General features: G+C 43.9%; 1 protein-coding gene across 1 annotated transcript in view; it reads right to left on the bottom strand.

Annotated features, from left to right (window-relative positions):
- TUB (tubby bipartite transcription factor) overlaps positions 1 to 21,142 on the bottom strand; it is a 151,761-nt gene extending 130,619 nt beyond the window's left edge. The window contains exon 1 of the mRNA XM_009890958.1: positions 21,028 to 21,142. Coding sequence (XP_009889260.1) covers positions 21,028 to 21,083 — 56 coding nt within the window. The 5' untranslated portion in view covers positions 21,084 to 21,142. The remainder of the gene's footprint in view (positions 1 to 21,027) is intronic.

A 21,142-nucleotide genomic window follows, 5' to 3' on the forward strand; every position in this document is an offset into this window, starting at 1 on the left:
GACATTTTGCATCATTTAGCGAAATGCCAGACATCTGCGGGGCACGAGAGGGCACTCGGTGCTCCCTCTCCACCTTCTGCATCTTCCCGTGGGGATTTGGAGTCAGTGCCCAGGCATCACACCCATCCCCCCATCCCTGTGCTGTGGAGGCGGCAGCAGCTCTCCACTGCAGCAAATTATCTGTCTTTTCTTGTTGATGCCATATTCCCCCGTATGTCCTCAGACTATGTCTTTACAGCACATGCCTGTAAAGATTAAGGTTTAGAATAGCCTTAAGTGTGATAAGCCCACCCTTGGAGGCCTCACAGTTTTTAAGGCTCTGGTCTTAACTCATCCTTTTCCAGTTAGAGCTGAAGGCAGTTGCCTAGACAACAAGTCTGATTCATCAGCAGTGAATTGTCAGGGCAACCAGCTCTGGCCATACCTGGGATGTGCTGAACAGCACTGCTGTGCGGCAGAAACAGCTGTCAGACATGGAAGGCCACCCCAAAAACACTGCAAGCTAAAAAAAGGTAAAAGCTTCCACTGGAGTATCTGTTTCTTAAGCCACAGATGGATTCTTTGCACCTGTTCACATCAAAAAACTGAGTACAGCTGCTCCACATAAGGAAAGAAAAATATTTTGGCAAATAAAATAACCCTATCTCAGCACACCATGTATCCACATAACATGACTATGTACAGTCCTTCAATTGTTTGTGCACAGCATCCTTTGTTTACACTGTCACCACCTTCTGGGGGATATTACTGATGTAAAGTGGGAAGGAATTCACTCTGTTGTTCCACAGGGAATTTGCTCTCCATTTCTTGTTGGCCTACAGCAAGGCATTTGTGTTGATTTCCAGTTTTAAATATTTCTTCCACCATGTTTTCTTTTAGAATATTTGCACTTTAAGAAAATTAATACATACTCCAAATGTATGGGGGGGGCGGGGCAGGGAAGGGGAAAATCACAGTAACACATAGTCATCTATTATTTAAACTGTTTTATAGGCTCTTGAATATATTTGAACCTTTTTTTTCTCCTCCAAATTTAGCCAGTCTTATGAAATATCAATTATTCATTTTCCCAATGTATTTCAAACAGTACAATCATAATTGAGTAAAATACCCACTTACTCTATTTGACCAAGTCTCTCAACCAATAAAGAGATCACATAGCACAAATTAGAATACTGGCAGAGCTCTTGAGTACATATCTTTGGGTCCCTTACCTGTACTCTGCATACTGCACTTTCTCATATCTCATCTCTCTGGGAAACTGATTAAAAAAGAAGAAAATTATAGCTGAGAGTTTGATTTTCTCTCCACAAACTAACCTACATCAGAAAAACTTTTCCAGCTCCAAGATCCAAACCCCCTCCCAGTCAGCACCTGCAGGCTTGGTCTCAGAGTCTTACTCAGACTTATTCCAGAGTTACGCTGCTGTGCCTGTCCAGGTTATGTCCCCTATTTCTATATCATTCATCCAAATCTATACTCCTTTTCCTCAAAGAGTGTCCCATCTGCCAGATGCCAGGCTATCTAACCTCCAGCACCAAGTACACTGCAAACACTAAAAGAGACGACCCCCTCATCACTTAATTGCATAGAATTAAAGCAGGTCTCCACATCTGAAAGTGTGTTGTTGCTATTTTAAGGATGTAGGACTTGGGGCTAAGGCTTTTGTTCTATTTTGCTCTCTCCCAAACTTCTCACAAATTCTGCTCTCTGCTAAATTCCCCCATGTCCCTGCTTCCAAGTGGCCTAAAGAAAAGTCTATAGATAGATATTTTGTTCCTTTGTATAGATCCTGTTCTGCTATAATGGAGAATTTGGACTGAAATGTTCTTGTTTGATCAGGGACTGCACAAACTCATTGAAATTTCTGGTATTAAAGTCTCATATTTTTAATGTGAGTGAGAGGCTGCTTTGTGAAACATTTTGCTATGGAGTTAGGGAATATTGTCACATTCTAGGCTAGCTTCATTTGCCACAATTTTTCTCATTGCTTATTGTTATTTGGGTGTCAGGGTCCTATTTAAGTCACTTTCAGTTGCTCCAAAGTCCATTACAAGAAGACCAGCAGGGCTGGCAGGCCTCAACCATTAACTCTTCAACACTGGGTGATGCTTGCAAGTAGGTTTCCAACAGGGCCACCTGAGCAAAGCATACGTATGACTGTGACTGTACGATTTCTGATTTCCCCATTACCCTTGATTTATTCAACAGGTGTCCAAGTAGAAGACGACAGCACTGCTGGGGGTATCTGTCTCTTTCCAGCTCTGTAAGAAGGATATGCTTCAGAAATGCTCCCTTGCTAGCATGGATAGGGAGAAGATGTGACATTTTGAGCACAGCAGTGAAGCGGTGTCCCTTGCCTGTACGTGAGCCATTCTGCAATTGCTACGAGGCAGACTTCCCTGGATTTCCAATGGTCCAGACTGCAATTTAAACCAGATGCTTGAAACCCAGGCATCTGGCAAACCCAGCTCTGAAAATGCTGATCACACTCTGCTGGACACTCAGTGCTGCCCTTTCTCTGCCAGCCTTTGCCCATATTGCAAAACGACTGCATAACACAAATAAACGTTTCATAATAAAAACCTGCCCCTCCGAGCCCCTTTGCACCTCTGAGCCTCTGGCCAGCTCAGCGTGGCCGCAGCTTTGCTCCTGGCAGTGGGACTGTCCTCCTTCCAAGTGTGCCTCAGGCACTCCCACCATATGGGCACAACCTGGGGGTTTGGGGCGTTCTGCTTTGGCAACAGTTTCTGCCCAATATCGTGTAACTTGAGTGTCTCAGGAAACCATATGCCTATTTACAAGGAATTAGGGATTTCTTATACAGTCATTTTCTAGTCAATATTTTGTTGCCCAGTGGAGTACAAGAACTAGCTATAGCAAGGTATCTTACCAACCAGCCTCGGGAGTCACAGGCCACCAAGCACAGCAGCAGCCACATCACTCCCCCTGCATGCCCCAGGTCGGAGGAACTGGAAACTTTCAACTCTCCATGAGGACCTGTGGCTATTTTTATGTTTCTCCTTCCTAGCCTGTGTGTGCAAATATCACGCTTATGTTTTCTTGATTAGAGGATCTGGACTGACACAGGAATGAAAAGCTGCGTGCAGTATTTTAAGGAGGCCAAGGAATTTCAGCACTTCTTTAAACACTTTGGGCCTTTTTCAGCACTCAGGCAAAATGTTACTAGCTCCCTACACTTCTGAAATGCTAGCTTTCCTAGTCACTTACCTTTATTTTTTTCTAAATGGGCTTTTTGTATCAAGGATTCTGAAGACTGGTCAACTAAGCTCACTCACAATATGCCGGGGTCATAATTTGAAAAACATACCTGGATTTGTTTAGCAGACTGATGCTTTGCTTAAATCACAGCTTAATCAGAACAAGACTGGAAATTTGTTATGTAAAAAGGGGACAATACTTGCAAACTTACCGACTCAACCATGGTTTAAAAAAGTTCAAGTGACCTTGGTTTAAACTCAACTCATTTGAAAAATCAGGTCAGAGAAAATAAGCAACGTATCTCCCAGGCAAAGCTGTTACTTAATTAGTGACAGTAAAGTAATGAGCATCTTATCAGTTTGCTGTTTAAACAGCAACCACAGCATTATGATGTAGATCTGGCAAACAGGTCTTGGTGAGTTGAGAGATATATTTATGACAAAAGATAACTGCAAATAACAGGAGACATTTCACATTCAGCATACAAGAGAGTAAAAGCTGAAAAAATTGTTCAGAAGCATCTCAATCATTTTGTGACAGCTAAAACAAGAATTTTCTTAGTGTCATCAAGCCTTGAAGATAAAGCTACAACCCTTCTGTCTGCCCCAAGATTTCTGCCTTTTGCATTTACAAAACTTCAAGGTATTTCTGGATGAATGTCTGTGAGTTATCTTCAAACTCTTCCTGATGACTTAGTAACAAACATCTTTAATGCAGCCAGTGCAGAACTGGAGTTAGGCAACTGCTTCTTTGAAATCTAAAATACACTGAAGCCTTGATCAAGGGAATGGTACTTTGTAAAATCTGTACCCTGTAGAGGGCTTGTAAAGAAAAACCTGCTGGGTCATAAATACCAGAGTGGTAATAAGTTCACAAAAAATTGTTAGTTCAGCAATTTTATCTGTCCTGGTTTTTTGTACATGGTGTAGGAAATGGATGGCATTTTACCAACATCAAAGTCAGCCAAATCAGGTTCTGTTACCTTCAACATGTGTATTAAACTGCTTATCCAAATCCCATGTCTAATTCACTGGACACAAACCCCACACTATGCAACAACATTTTAAAAGTCACAAAGCTTGTGCTGGGGCCACTGTGCCACATGGACATGGAGCTTCAGCCACCTACGCTGTCCCTGGTCTGGCATGCTTAAAAAAGGGCAAACCTCCATCACCACTAGGGACAACAGACATATCCCAGGCTGAAGCCGGCTAGCCAGTCTCCACCATCCTTCCTCTGCCAGCGGTTTAAGCGATGGAGGTTTGCCTTGTTTTTATAGCAAAACACTACTGGTTGGAAAGGACTGGATAGTGTTACTAAAAATTCCGCCTGTTTTAGCATGGGAGATGAGCAGGCTCAGAATTACTTAAATTACATACACTTCTGCACCATTCTCACATTTCAATGTGACAGTCTCAATTACAGTTGACAGTTTCTATTAATGGAAAAAATGCAGAGAGTGAGGAAGAAAGAAAAAAGTTTCTGGATGTAGCAGGTCTCAGGAGGAAACCCCAACCCCATGACAGCAGCCTCCTCATTCTTGCTCATAAAGGTTTGACCTGCAGGGAGCAGGGAAAAGCCTGCTATGTCATTAATCACGATATCTTTCAGATATCTTGTTCTCAGAGAAAAACAATTAATCTATAGGCCTCTGAAAAGCCAGAGCAGCACAGCATCATGCTTTGGCATGACTGCACGAGTATGACATAGTTGGACAAAAAAGGCTTTTTTTCCCCCTCCTACAAGAGCCTCAGGGAATTCAGCTTCCTCTCAGCAACTCATGCAATCTACATAAAGCTATTTTTTGCCACAGGCACTCAGTGCTGTGTGACTGAGCGCTCTGGAGTAACACTTCTTGGTAACACTTATTCTTGGCAACCAAACAGCCGCTTGGGGGCTTGCTCATAAAACAGGCCCGAAACGGGGGAAATATGCAGGAAAACTGCTCGGGACTACCATCCCCAAAGCTTAACAACAGCCGGAGAGCAAAAGATAGTCCATTTTCTGTAGACATTTCCTAACTTTCCAGACAACTCTGCCACAAAGAGTGCTGAGCAGTTTCAGCGATGGCCGTGACGTGCACTGTCTGGGCTGCCTGTCTTCTAGGCCATGGGGCTGCTAAAGACACGGACAGTATTTTTCATCATGCAGACTCTAGGAGATGACATCTAATTTCCAGATGAGAGTAATTTATTTTTTTTTCTGATGAGTGCCTGAAGTCAGGAAGCAGGGGTAAGGTGCATTTATTCAATTGAATAGAACTTTGGCACTGATTTAATCAAAAAAATGTGAAGGAATTATGCCTCGCAACACCTAGCAAGGCAGCTGAATGGGATCTATATTGGCAGGTAGAGGGGAAAAAAGAGAACGCACATGCAGGGTTTGAGGCAGGGGAGCTACCTAAGCTTATGGCAACTGGATACACAAGTAGGATTTGGTTGCATGGTTGGGAGGAGGGTCCCCCCTTCCCTCTACCCTTTGCTAAGAGGTATTTTGAGGGTGGGGGAGAGGAAAGGTGAGAGAATGCCATCAGCACCTCTCCCTGCCCGATTTCCTAAACAAGGTGTTGGTCTTTCCTTTGTGTTGTTTCCTTTGAAAGAAGCGCTCAGGGTGAAGTCAGTACTCAGATGTCACAGCGAAGGACAGTGCTCAAGAGCAGAGAGCAGTTTGCAGCTCTGCTGATAAACACAGGAGGAAATTTGGAATGAGCTGAGCCTGTTCTAACTTATGGAGCCAGGTCCTTGGGAGACAGCTTTGTTGGCACCATCTACACTGCTACTTGCCTTCACATGGCGGTCACTCTTTGATGGTGCCTTTCCTTGCCTGTGCTCTATTTTAGATGGCATGGTTAAAAGAAACAAAACAAACCCACAACAAAAACAAAAAAAAAGAGACAAACTCATCTTCTGCACACCTTACGCCTTACCTGCTGATATTTCTTCAGTCTGAGACTAAACCCTCTGTATTGACAGAGACTGCGTGCCCTGGGAACAGAGGAACTATTCAAAGAATAGTAGAGCAAAGAAAGAGTCCCAGTATGCATAGTGTCCTCCTTTTTCTGCAAAAGAGTTCATTTAAAAACAAGCTTCCCCTGGGGCAACAGTGCATACAAAGTAAGAAGGCAGCAAAGAGTGGGGCTAGCATGGTCCCAAGACCTAAAATGGGTTTCCACCAAAAGAAGGTCTTCCTGGGAGAGTCTGTGCAACCCATCAGCGCCACCACATGCCATCAGCAGCATGCTGTCAGTTACTCACCACTACAAAATTGTATTATTTCAGACTAAACTTAAAAAATAAGGCATGCCAGTCTGCCGTTCCCAACAGTGCCCAGCCCTGGTTATTTTGGAGACCTCCCTCTCCTGCACTCTGCCATGCAGCGTCTTGCGCTTTGTGGTGCTCACCCTGGAGCAGCTCCTGGTACTCCCAGAGCTCTGAGGCCCCACTGAGCATTTCCAGCTACTGCTGCCTACAGAGCCAGGCTGCTGGCATGGGCAGCGCTCCTCCTCCTCCTCCTCTCACCCAGGCCAAGGCAAGTGAGGGAGCACAGCTCTACAAACTGCAATATGACGACCTCTCTATCCTGATGATCTAGAGCTTGTTTCTGAAATGAAATTAATTTGATTTGCCCTTTTAAAGAAAAGAAGCCTAGTCCATATTTTAGAATATTTTTAATTAAAAAAATAAAATAATTACTTTTCGTTACTAAGTAAGCAAGGAGTATTTCTAATTAAAAAAAAAAAAAACAGAAAACAAAAACAAAACCAAACCCAAAACAAAAACAAAAACCCACCAAAAATACCAACCCAGAAACAAACCAAATCAAAACTCAAAAAAAGGTCAGTCGTGATGTAAATCTCCCCTGCTGTGGAGCTGCCTGGCTGCAACCCTACCACTGCACGTGCAAGGCTTTCACCATGGCAAAGCTCTGCTCGCTGCACAACCACCACTGTTTCAGAACATGATTAATATCTCACCACAATAGCTCATATTGCTCTGGCCAAGTGTCAGATAACATGCTCGTAAGACAGCACAGATGTCATTCAGAAGGCAATTGAATCCTCCATGCGACAGCTCAGGCAAGAGCTAAACCAAGTGAACAGCTGTGAAGATCCACCCTCGCTTTCTCTGGCTTTGTCCATTGTTAAGGTGTAACAAAAATAATACCTTTTTTTTTTTTGATGGTCCATCACCAGTGATGTAACTGCAGTAAAACTGAAAAGAAAAGACAGGACAGTAAAGTAGCAGAAAAAAGGAATACAAAGGAGAGGACTTGAAAGAGATGGGAGAAAAACCATCTTCCTATTCTTCATGTATTTTTAAGGAGGCATTTCCTGCACCAACACCTTTCCAGACTGAGGGATGAAAATATGGTTTTGGCTAAAAAAAGGCTCATCTAGTAGCCCTAAAAGTTTGCTTTCAGATACCCAGAGGGTGTCTGAAAAGCATCGAAGGAAAAGTAAAGTTCACAGTTACAGAACAGACTGGATGGCAGAGATAACACGGAGCATGCCGGAAGCTCTCAGGGAGCATCACAGAGTGAACTTCACCGTAAACATCAAATTCTAGAGACTTCTCATCTTCTGACATCCAATAAGAAACATCCCTCCTATGCTTGGGTGAGCAAAAGAGAGAGAACAGCTGGTTGACTTCAGCAACCAAATTCCCTAAAACATATTGCATTGCACTTCTTGCTTCCTCAGCAATAGTCTGTGTCTTATATTACGAGATTATTTTTCTTTTAAATCCATAGATCAGAGTACTCCTAAGCCCATCTGGGGCCAGGATGGAGAGCACGAAGCTGCAGTTAAATGTCAGCCCACAAGGCTGTAACTAAAACAAAGCTGAGCCCAAATTTAAACAAATCAGTACCGCTCTGGTCAGATATTCCCCCGGTACCTTTGCTCTTCTCACTACTTCTGGCAGAGCCGGGCAGCGAGGCTGCCCTCGTGCATAACATTCAGGCAAAGGTGAATTTTAAGTTATTCCAACCAGCGTTTAAGAAGAGTCTCACCGTATCACAGTCAGTGGGATCTGAGCACGGCTTTGAACAGTTCATTGCACAGGGATGGGTTTTTCACTTGTCTCAAACAAAAAATAAGTTGTTACACAGAGCTGTTGTAGCTTATGCATGGAAAAATTTGGTGGTACATGTGGACAGAATCCAAGTAACATTAGAAAACTTTTTTGCATAATTTCTATACTATATTAAAAGCCTGAATCTTAGATTCTTCAGCAAAGGCTCATTAAAGGGCTCTAATATTGTTCTCTGCTAAATAATGTGTTTTATCACTCCCTCTCTCCTTGCCTATTCTTATCCAAGTCACCTACCCTGACTTTCCAACTACCTACACAAGAGTGGTGAAGAGAAACTTAGTAAAAAAGTCAGTTCACTGTATTTTCGACACTGACATACATTATTTCATTTACTGTAACAGAAGTCAGATTTTGCATTCAGCTGTACCGTGACTAAAACTACGTCAAAAAAGTAAACTCAAATGCTACAGCTGTGGAAAAAGAGCAGTCATATGGTAAAGAGGCCAGAGACCTGCAAACACACTCAGAGCCTCATGCCACTACTGGAGCAACATATCACTACCGGAGGCACAAGCACTTTTACGCTGCTCAGTACATCGAATACTAAATCCATAAAAATACTAGCAGCTGCTCTGCGACAGAGTCTGGACCAAACAACCAGCCAGGATGGCAACAGATAACATGCAAACTAACATTATTTGCGATGTTGTTCTTCGCAAGATTCATAAGATCCACAGAAAAGGGACTTAGGGGTATATTTCAAATCAGGCAGACAATCCCACAGTTTAACAGGGGCAAAGTGAAGGCAAAGAGAGATTTCTAGCAGAAAGATAGTTGCGAATGCCAAAAAATCTAGCTGAGTCAAAGATAAATGCACAGCTTCCACGAGGTTTATCACAGCAAGAACAGCACTCGGCATCACTGGACCCACCATCCAGCGCTGTTCCCACAGCACAGCTTCCCCAGGCTGGACTGGAATGCTTCACACAGGACAAGCAGAGAAAACACAGCAGAGGACCCATAGTTGTTAATCAAAGATGAGAGCTTACCTAAACAACTTCATTTTTGCATACTGAGATGGGAACAGTCACAACTTGTCTCCCACACATACAACATCCTTAAGTTTGACTCTTAATTTAGCATCTCATTGGCATTACATTAGGAAATCCACAGCACAATCAAGACAACAGAAAAGCCTCGCTGCAATGGATAAGAAAAAAAAAATGCTTCTGCTTTTGCAGACATTTTACCCTAATTACATTTTAAAACAACCTACTAGTCCATATAAATTTTCCAGTGAATGAATCAAATGTACATAACATATGGTAAAGACTCTACAGAGAACAGAACTGAGTTTGGTCGCCACATTTCAGATTCAATTGCCCGCCCAGGCACAGACGTGTCCATTCAGGATGCCTGAAGTCCAAACCTGCCTAGAAAGATGGCTGTTGGACAAATTTTGGTTTCATTTTCTCAGGAGCACAAGAGTGGTTGCACGGAGCAAGGCCAGTGTTTCCCTTTGCTTTATTGGTGGCCAAGAGCCAATGCCCAGAGGAGACAGCAAGTATCAGGAAAATATCACTGCCTACCTTCCCAGCCTCCCAGGCAAAAGGCAGCGTATTTGCATTTAATTATACTATATTTAAGATGGTATATTTAATAATCCCTGTAGTCAGACTGAAGCTCCGCTCTAGGAGCTCCGAAAAATCATGAACAGAAATAGCTGTGGCTTAGCCTCAGCTCCCTTGCAAAGAGCAGCCCTCCTGCTGATGGGAAGAGTGCAACTTTGCACAAGATACAACTCAGTCACCAACAAAAACTATGTAATATTATGTGGTTGCTCATTATTTTTCCTAAGAGAAAGCAAATAACATCTGTGTGATACAACTCTGTACAAATACAAGTGGACAGTGGCAGCAAAAGCTCTGTCTTTTAACAAGTCTGGAACATTAAATCTCAGCTCTGATTTAAGACCACTTCTTATTTTTCTGTCCAAAGTTCCTTTTTGTGCTATATATACGCATATATTCCAAGCACGAGTAAATTGCCTTGGATCTCAGTTCACTCCTCGTTTTGGGAATCATTTTACATTTGCAAAAGGATTAATGAAAATAGCCCAGAGTCTGATATGAACATCTTTGACCGTGGTATTCAACATCCCGTGCTCCTGAAGCTAATCCTCTTATTGTGATTAGCAGAAGAACAGAAGGGTTGTAAGGAGGGACTTAAATGGGCTTTGGCCTCAGCCTGGGTTCATAGCCCAGACCGGCTTCCACGCTTCTTGTGCGAGTGGCCCAAACTGAATTTAAAAATTGCCACTAATTAAATACATTTAAGGAATCGCTAAAAGGAGAGAAGAAAAATAAAGCATGTCAGAGAGAAAAGGAAGTTTATACTGTACATGCTCAGGGTGAAAGGAGTGAAATCTTTTTTTTTTTTTTTGGGGGGGGGGGGGGGGGGGGGCAGGGGAGAGGAGTGGTGATGCGCTTACTGGAAAAACGTGACGGTGTGTCTGTGCACACTGAAGAACGCCCCTGGGAAGCAAATGACTGCTGCCTTCAGTGTCCAGGGCAAAATCACAGCTTCCAAGAGGAGGTGACACTTATCTATCAGCAGCTGGATTTTAGGCCTGTTTGAAGCACAGTATGTCGTGCAAGGAGAGCTGCCGTGAATACCTTAAAAGCCTTTGCTCACACAGGATGTTGGAGCCCAGCTCCAGTCTCATTGCTTCCCAGTTCCCTCTCAGTATTTGCCTGTTACTCACTCATTGCTAGTGAGACTATAAACTATTCATTATTTAGAAGGAGTCACCTTCAGAAAGCTGCATTGCACAAGTCGGCTCTTCTGAGGTTCATTTAGACCCATCTAATTAAAACCAACTAAATCCACTGACCACACACGTCATTCTTGGTAGACAGCAATGATTCTCATGAACACAAAAATCAACTCACCTGCTCTATGGCGAGACACAGGACCTGTTTAATAATGAACAGCTACCAGTGTCCCTCCTGGCCCCTGTCTCTATTTCCTCCTTCAAATTTATCTGCACCTTCCCACCAAAAAGCCTGTTGAGGTCTGAATGCATTGTTTCACTATACAGATGATAACTTCATTCTGAAAACTCATTCAAAACTACTAGATCCTGTTATGAAGCCCAAGTTCCATTACTTCTTCCTGAAGCTAGCCAAGTTATATATATTTAGATATAAATATATATATATATATTATATATATATAAAATATGATGGAGCGAGAAATTAACTTTAAACAGCAACTTCAGCTTGCGAAAGTCCATATGGTTGCACTTCAATAGTACTGGGGGGGCAGAATCAAGAGAGAAATAAAGTACAAATGAAGTTTTATTATTAGGAAATGTAGCATCCTCCAGACAGGCAAAATGGTCTGTGTGGAGCCGGCCCCTCCTGAAATAACTATCTGCTTAATATCCCTCTGGACAGGTTCCTTATCCACCCCCAGCTTCACAGAGAAGCAGAGCTCCCCCAGCAATCTGGGAGCGCCTTTAACAGGTCAGGCAAATTCCTTGTGTTTTGTTAGGATTTTAGGTTACAGCTCTGCAAAATAACCTGCAAGAAGATCCACAGAAAAGCCACGTTAAGCATTAAGGAATTGGCTTTGTTACTTCATGGGTCCCTGCAGAAGATGTTTGAACAGGATTTTTTAATAGGATTTTAAAGCTGGGAAAATTTAACTTCAAGAAATATGTTCTGAAGGATTGCCAGCAAGCTGTGAAGACAGGAGTGAACCTAAGTAAGTGTGCACAATAAACCAAGAGCAGATCAATAGTTTAACATCAATATAGATGTCATCAGTGCCCACAGGGACTAGAAGGAACTATTCCATCCTGCAAAACACAGCAGTTTGTATTCACACGCAGCAAAAATGCACAGCGGGAAAGGAGATGCTGGTGGTGGGTGCATGAAACGGTGAGATTTCAAAATGAACTGGACTTTCTGAAAAAGAAGAGAGCTATCTCTGGAGTAACAGCATCTAAGTACGACTAGAAGACTATTACCACACATCTTGTCTCTCTAAGGACCCACAAATTGGTGCAGGAATTTGAACTGACACATTTACCTGAACAGCAAGCAATTGGATATTTGACACGGTGCAGCAGTTTGTCAGAGTAACATGACCATAACATGACCGAGCAAAGGAATCAAACGCGCATCACAGCAAATTTGTCAAGATGAGGAAATAATTTTATTTTTTTTTAAGCCAGGTAACTTACCTGGCTGAATGTCCATGTAGTAGATCCCTAGAGACAAATTACAATTTCAAAAATACTTTTGAAATTGATTTTGAGTTAATTTGTTGTCATTTTATACTTCAAAGTTCTGCATCCCTCTGGGAGCATCTTTGTTTTTGTACCAGCTACTGAAGTCTTCCCCTGTTCCTGACCTTGCCATTCAAGCATTTCAGATATATCCAAATGTTGAGTAACATCCCTCTCTTTTACAAATACAAGTGACTTCTGGCAGAACTCAGTCTGGTCATCTCAAAGCCTCATGCTATACTCATTTTTCAAAGACACAAAGAATAAACAAAACTCAACAGGTATAAATTGACGTTCTTTCCTGGCCTGGGGCACTTGGGGTTAAGCTGGGGCACTGGGATGCTTTCCCACCTAAGCAGCGAGCCCTCCTCCCCATGGACCACAGGCTCTGCTCACCAGGATGCCTCTGAGACAGGCAGTGCCCCACACCTGCACTTGCCATGAGCCAGGAGCACAAAGCCAAAGGCAACAGGCTTTCAGGGTGCCGGAAACAAACCAGCTGCCACCCCTGGTTCAACCTTCTCTAGAAAGTGATGGTTATGGATGTACTGAAACAAAGAGGTGCTCATTAACTTGATGAACGTGACAGCGTGCGTGAGGCTATGGTTTTAGCCCAGTGGTATGACATTTGAAGTGGATCAACGGACCCTGCCTACTTGGGTATGGCAGAATAAAGATCAGTTTTAGCCTTTGCAAAGAACAGAATGAGCTGTATATTATTTTTTTCCTCCTCTTGCAGAAACATCCCCTAAAATCAGTGGTGGGCAAGCTTCCCCAGACCCCATCAGCCTGCCACAGCCGCGCGCGCTGCCACTTGCCGGCCGGCTGCACGTGCAACACTGGCCACGTGCCAAACCGACAGCCGGGATTGCTCTTCTGTCCCGATTCATTTCTGAAGGGGGAGAAAACCCTCTCTGTTGGTTTTCAGTGGTGCACATTATTTCTCAGGTTTCCATTAGTAGTGACATTTACACAAATTATATATCGGAGAGAGAAAAGTTTTTCTTTTTATGATAATGCAGCTCATGAGAGACGTGGTTGATTTCTCTCTAAGATACAGTCTAATTCTGAAAGCTGCAGTGAGAGCACAAAGCATCTCTGATAGCTCAGAGCTGTGATGTTCAATCTTCCTTCTATGGCGCACATGTTCAGGCACAGAAGAGACTGTCAGTTTTGTGCCCCAGCACTGAAAATGAGGCACTTAGTGTGTATTTTAGACACGGTAACAAAAGCCACTCACGCAGAACATGCAATAGGACCGAAGAAGGAAAGAGAAAAGTGCTAATCAGAGATACTAAAGCAGCATTTCTTACGGCCTATCACACACCATTCCCTTCATAGCCATTTCTGCTGCTTTCATATTGCCCCTTCTGCTCTGAAGAAATGCTTGACTTAATGTTTATGGTTCAAGAGAAACCCTGAAAGCAGGTTTTAAGCATAAAGCTTTACAGAGGCCTTGGAACTTTTATAGAGGTCTACAAATGTACTGACAAAAGATACATACATTTTGTTTCTATTTTTCACTCCATCTTCTTCTAAAAGAAGTCTTGTCACAAAATTTATTAATCGGCACTTGTTAATGAGCTCTCGGGCCATGAAGAAAGATGTCTGCCAAACACAATGCTGAGAGTGTTTGCTATATCACCCTTCAAGCTTCATATTTAGAGACTACACTGCTCACACCACACCTTCACAAAGAAAAATTTGCATTTTTAATAGCATGCCTTTTAAAACTAGTTTAAACTTAATAGGCTGCCAAACAAAAAAAGAAAAAGAGAGAGACAAAAATGCATTTCTGTCTTGATACTAGAATTATAGCTGAACACATAAGGTGTAACAGTAGATGGCAAGAGCATTTATTCTGCGTTTCACTTCAATAGCCATCTCCCCCAGAGTAGATACGATGCATAGAAGTAAGTCTATATTGTGTGATAATACCCTTCAACATTGAAGCTCTCCGCTTCCTTTCAGTAGTATTTGAGACAAGTAATATCACTGGTACTGAGCCAAAACTAGAAATACAGAGAGCTAAATTTCAGTGAGATGTGAAAGAAGTCTAAAATATATGCAGATGAGGAGCCAACCACTAAACAGAGGAATTGTCTACTCTAGGTTTGGTGACGTGGATTTCAGGGATCACAGTCCAATTCTCAATGGAGAGCGCAAAGTCTCGCACCACCATCCCTGAGAGGGGGCACACTGAAAACTTCAGATGGGCTATGAAGTTTTACATACCAATGAGGTCCATCAATTGCTGTGGCCCAACCTGTGCACTTATATAAAAGCAGAGAATGAAATGACTGCAAGCACACAAGAGGCATCTTCCAAGCTGAGTTCTCTCTCATAAGTGATTGTCCCTTTTCACTGTAAACTCTTAACTGCCAAGTTACATACTATGGATAAAATGAAGGTAAACTGTAATAGTGGTTTTCCCTTTAAAAACTTACTCTTCACTCTCAGCACTGAGCTGCGGGCAGTGATATTTCCTGCTCCAAACACAATTCTTATGTTCATTAGGATCAGATCGCAATGCTGTACATGAGGCAAACGTGCTTAAAATATTTTCTCAGGTACTTCTGTTTAAGAAGCTTTAACATTTCTCCTTCAGGGAAGTGGGAGCAGAAGTTTCCTCTCTCACACCTCTGTCTCAGGCTGTCACAAGCCACCACGCAGCCTCCCGAGGATTCACACACCTCGGGGATGTGCTACCAACAACACGAAACGGTCATCCTGAGCATGGGAGGATGCACATGAACGCACCTGCAGATTGTTCCTACTGTTTTGACTCGAGGAAGGAAACATTGTTCCCAAACTCTAGGTCCTCCTATGCAATTGATACTGTGATTCTTCATTATGAAAGAAAAATAAAGCAAAGAACATATTTCCAGCAAATGAAATGTGCAACATTGATACATAAATCCTCCTAAGTTTATCCATTACACGAATGTTTCATCCTGGCTTCATTTCAGGGTTGGCTGATTTTACCCCCTCCTTTTGTCCTGTAGGACAATTTCCACTTCTTGTCCACCCATGTGATTCGTCCAATGGCTACAGCTATAAAGGCATCTACTCCAGGACACACCTAAGGACACAAGATGGAAGAGGAGAGAAAGGGGGGGGTGGCTGAGGGACTCCCTCCTCGACCTGCTTCCTCAGCATGCCACTTCCCCTTAAGAGCAGACTTAGTAATCACTATCAATCAACAGGAGTTCAGGGCATCACGTGCTGTCCATCTCCTGACAGCAGATCAGCACACAGGGCCTGAGATGCCACTCTTTGCTGTAAAGTGTGCTCGCTGCAGCAAGCCCAGGGAGGTAACAAGTGTACATGCTTCAGCATTTCACAGCTGCTGTTTCAAAGGAAAGAAGGAAGAAGAAATTACAGTTTCCCTAAGAAACCCCTTTTGGATGAAGTTTGGAGGACGACCCTTATTTACTCATTGATGACAGTATGTCCCAGGAAAGATCAAGGTAGAGGAGTTTGAAAACCTTCAGAAACACGATCTAAGATCAAAACCCTCCAACACCATGACCCAAATACACAGGCATAGCTTTTCAGCACAGGATAAAAAAAGTCAAAACAGAAATAGCAGCTTCAAAAGGGAGCCACAAACAACACTGATATCCAGAACAGACCAAAGAGACAGATCAGTAGAAAAAAGTTTTCAGCTGTCTCCAACAGTTGAAATGTCCTAGGACTAAGTTCCCCAAAATATACTTCCAAATGCTAGCAGATAAAACCTACATTAGTCATAATCTGGTAATTCACAAGCCCAGCATAGCTGTGCTAAAGCCCTTCAGGAAAAAAAGTAGAAAATAAGTATGGAAATGCAGCAATGAGGATAGGGGAGAAAGACTGTGAACATATTGGTCTCAGGAAGAAACGTGAAGAAGCAAAGCTCTTACTGCCTCCACAGCTGGCATTTTGTTGGGGTTTCTTTTTCTTTCTTTTTTTTTTCTTTAAAAAAAAGCAACACTAACATTTTTGTTCATGCATGGGTACTCAGTTTGCCAGCAGGTTACCCATTCCTTCTGCTGCAACACTTTCTACTGCTCCAGCAGAAAACCCTTTTGTACTAGCTCTTCTGTTGTGGCCCTCCTCATGCAAGCTCTGCACAGTCCACTGACACCTGAAGAACCTTGCAAAATCTTGCAGTCCACCACTGGCTTGCACAGTTTCTCCCAACACATACCGCAGATTCCCAGTCTGCAGTGTTTGCCCCTATATTTGATTTCAAACTGGTCTCCGGCACTCATGGGCTGACTGAATGCTGCACCCTTTCCTAAATGGCGCTTTCTCAGAGCTTGGATTTGACTACGTCCACAGTATTGGAGCTGCCTCAAGCCTTCATGACACACTTCAGTGGTCAAATTTGGGTGGCATCGTTGAGACTTAATTTTCTGCCCTTCTAGTCTCCAGCTGCTGGAAGTGCTATGGAGGAAGCAAGTATCTCAGCTCATGAGAACGGTACTTCAGTCTTATACCAGGCAAAACCTAGTCTCCATTTTCACCTTCATATTAATGACTCTTCTCTCTGAGCTTCCATTTGCACCAGGGTACGATGGGATGCACTCTGCACAACCTCCTCTTGCCACCTTCATTTCCAGAAAGCTCCAGCATGAGGAGGTTTCTGAATACCCCGTCTTCTGCTGCTCATTTCACTCCTGACGCTGGATGTTTCCAGCAACTGCTCCACTGCAAGTTGCCCAGAGTAAGTCAACTTCACACAGCGCTCAAGTCCTGCCTGATCCGTGCTGGGTATCACCAGCAAGAGTGCTGGTGGGCAACAGCCCAGATGCCAAAACCTGCACTGGCACCGAAAACCGAGAACGTGAAAAAGGGCAGGTTTGGCTCTGCTCTGACAGACAAGCATTTCTGCACACCCAGGGGGCACAGGCAGGGTGACCAGGTAGCACTTTGCTCAGGAGGAAAAGAAACCAAATAGAAATGAGTAGTAACTGTCAGAAAACAGCGTATCACTGGGGGCAGAGGGTGAAAGAACGGCATTATCTTATTCTAGGAATTAGCCAGCTGACACCAGAAGTCCCGAGTGTTTTTAGGACCTTCAAAACACCCCCAGTTCTTGCTTAAATTGATGCCTATCCTCTGCTTTTGGCTGGCAACCTTCAGAGTGACAAGAAAATTATCACAGCACAGAAACAGGAGGAAGGCAAAGATGTGCCCAAGACAAGGCTGGCCTTTTAGGAAGGCCAACAAGTCAGATGTGGAAATGCCACACGCGATCATCAAGAGCCTTTTCATATTGTACCTGTTTCTTTTTTACATAAACAGTGGTCTAGTTTGGGGTGAGGGGGCTGGAGGGGAAAGCTTTCATTTGGTTAGGAGAGCAGCTGCGATGAACTTTGTTGATCAGCCTCTTCTCATTGCATGGCGCTCCCTCACCTCAAGTTTCACAGTCAGTGTTTGGACTTGCTCTTCATTGCACAAACTACCCACAGGAACAAGCAGTGGTTTTCCTCTAGAGAAATCCTGCACAGCAGGTCTAAGGAAAGACCACAATCACAGCGCCAGATGCTGAGATACGCAACAAATGGCGGATAAACCCCACTAGAATACCCTCTGCGTGCTGCACACAAGTGCTTCATCTGCAAGGCGCACGCTCGGCCATTTAGAAGGGCCATAGCAACCGCCCTCTTTTCCATGGGTTTCTACCATCATGCACCTTATGGAGCCCAGAGGCCAAAACCTCTGTTTAATTCCCTTCATCTGATTTCATTGGGGATGAGCATTTTTAAAAATTACAGATGCAGTTGTATTTACAAGAGGCTGCACCTGCTCCATCAGCCTGGTCCCTCTGTAACTGCAATGCTGATTCCCAGAGGCCAACACCAAGACGAGAGACCACGGTGCGCATCCAGAGGAGAAGTCCTCGGCTTGTGCACAGCGCTTGGCTGTTCACGGCACTGCCCCGCGCATCCATGCAGACAGGTACGTGCCTGAAGCCCTCTGCCTCCAGGGAAATAGAGGGGGGGACAAGCAAAAAGGCACAGTGAATTCTGCAGGTCACGCAGTAATGAGCAACAGAGCTAAGAATTGTAAATATTATGTTTTTACTCAACAAAAACATCTCAGTTGTGCTCTCTTTGCTGCCAGCCGATGTTGGAGGAACCCTAGCCCGAAATACTCTGCCACAGAAGAGCTACCCCAAGAGCAACTGTGAAATTTTGTGTCCACTGCTGAAGAGGAATAACCCAAGAATTATCACTACATTTCACAGGACTCTTGTAAAAGAGATAAGCATCATTAACCCTGCTTTACAAGCAGCAGCGTTTCTTGCCCAAGGTTACAAATGTCCCTTGAGGAAGATGCAAATTACGTTAACTTGACTAGCAAAGATCCTACAAGCCACTACACTGGAGCGCAAATTTCATGAAATCTTGCAATAACTTCATGTTCTCCTCTGGTCACATAAGTAGTCACGGGATGATCTCAGCCCATGGTGGCTTCGCATGAGCCTGCAAGTCAGAAAGGCATCCGCACCCCACCGGAACAGGGCCCGGGGGAGCAAGCCTATGTCCCCAGGCTTCAGCACGGGCTGCAGATGCTCAAAGATGCTCAAAATGAGCACCTCCCATTTCCTTCCCTCCCTGGCAGAAAGGTCCCCCAAACCTTTTTACTGCCCTTGCTCAGTGAGACCAAAGGTGGGGCAGTGAACGTGCTCCAACTGCAAATGACATCCACCGGGGTTTTGGATACAAAAGAGTTAGCTCCTGCTCCTGTCAGGGGCCTGGACACAAGAGAGATGTGGGAGGACGGGCTCAGTGTGCGAGAACAACTCTGCACCATTTTTCAGGAAGGGAAGACCGTGAGTAAAAGCAGCAATTCACTCCTCAGACGCCGGCACTGAAAAAGTATATATAGTATGCAGGCATCGGCTCACGGAGCTTGGATTTATCAGGAAAAATCTCCAAATCTGGGAACTGTCCACCAAAAAAAAACAGACGGGGCACTGAAATACTGCATTTCTGCTCCCAGATGCAGTACGAAAGCCAAGCAGGATAGGTTCACGAGTGCAGCACACCTCCCGGGTGCAAGGCTAATAAACAGCCATCAGCAACTTCTCTGCCATGGGAAGGAAGACTGAAAGCTGGAGAAAGATATTGCAAGCAATACATGAGGTTAAATCAAAAGGCGATAGCACTGGGACAAAGCATCCAAGAGGAGTTTTTGTGAAATTTCTGTTTACTGTCAGGTTGGGATATCAAAACTGCTGCAAAACTTGGACCGCGTGGGCCAGACCTGAGCACTACAGGGTCTCAGTACCCTGAGGACATGGCATCAGATGGAAAGCATTCTCTGTGTGGGAGAATATATGCATATAACCACTGCTTGTTGTATAACTCAGCTTTGCATATACATAAACATACACACATTTTAGTAAAGAAGGCACCGTTCCCCTTGCCACCACTGTATGTATCTGTATATATTTTCTGCTGAGGCAGTACGAATGTACTGAAAATGAGTGAAACTCTAGATGCACGTATAAACCATATAAACCCACGCACCCGGGGAGCGTGGGCGACATTGAATATGTGTTTAAGCACTGAAAACCACTTCCAAAGGTTATTTCTTCAGAATATTGTGGTGGCTTGCGGTAGCGATTCAGTGAGATGCTAATACTGCTTAGCATCTGGCTCCATTTCAGGTGTAACATTTACACAGACAAGAAGAAAAAAAAAAAAAAAAAAGTATGAAGTTTGTACCTTTTTTTAAATCCAAGCTCGAAGAACCTGCCGATCACAACTGTGAAGCACATAAAAGCAAAACTAACGCTACAATAATTTCCCGTTCCCCGGAAGAGGAAAAATACGCATAGATAGTTGCATCTCGATGTGAAACATGGTGTGAATATTTCAGCTGTCTCAGCGAGACACCTAATTCAGCCCCCTCAACTCTGTGGTACCTGGGCTGTACATAGCGCTCCTCACAGCTTTTGCTTGAAAATATCACTCTTTAGCCACATCCTGGCTCCCTGGCCCCTTCTTTTCCCAAGCTGTAGTTTATATTTGTAGAAAAAAATCCAGGTGCCGGCTTTGAACAGTAGTTACTAGAGATCACCTTTCAGAAGTCGAGGCAACTGCTGAGGCAATCACTGCATCTCAGTCACCCTGCTCAGAGCAGAGAGCCCACGAAACATTTGCGTTGTACCGCTCGGGGCTGGGAGTGACCCCCAGCGCTCCCGCAGCGGGGCCAGACTACCACCCTGCTTCCCAGCCAAACGCCCGCTAAACAGCAGCAAACGCCGCCGCTCCACTCGCTGGGAAACCGGGGTGCCTCAAGTGTCTTTCAGACTGTAGAAAGCAACATCAGTCAAGGTTTATGCTTTCCTCAAGAGGGCTCTCTGTCTCAGTTTATATAAACAGCTTGCCGGTTTTACAATATCAGCAAGGAAAAAAGAAAGAAAAAAAAAAACAAACAAAAAACAAAAACAACAAGCCAAAGCAAGATAGATGATACCTGTTGTAACTCCATCTACTGTAAGACATGGTCATGTTGCTGCTGACACCATCCATCTCCGGCTCGGCTACGGCACTTCCAGCATCGCTCGCCTCCCGCAGGCACCGGCTCCTGG

Source organism: Charadrius vociferus, unplaced genomic scaffold, assembly GCF_000708025.1.
Source record: "Charadrius vociferus isolate BGI_N301 unplaced genomic scaffold, ASM70802v2 scaffold248, whole genome shotgun sequence".
Lineage (NCBI taxonomy): Eukaryota > Metazoa > Chordata > Aves > Charadriiformes > Charadriidae > Charadrius > Charadrius vociferus.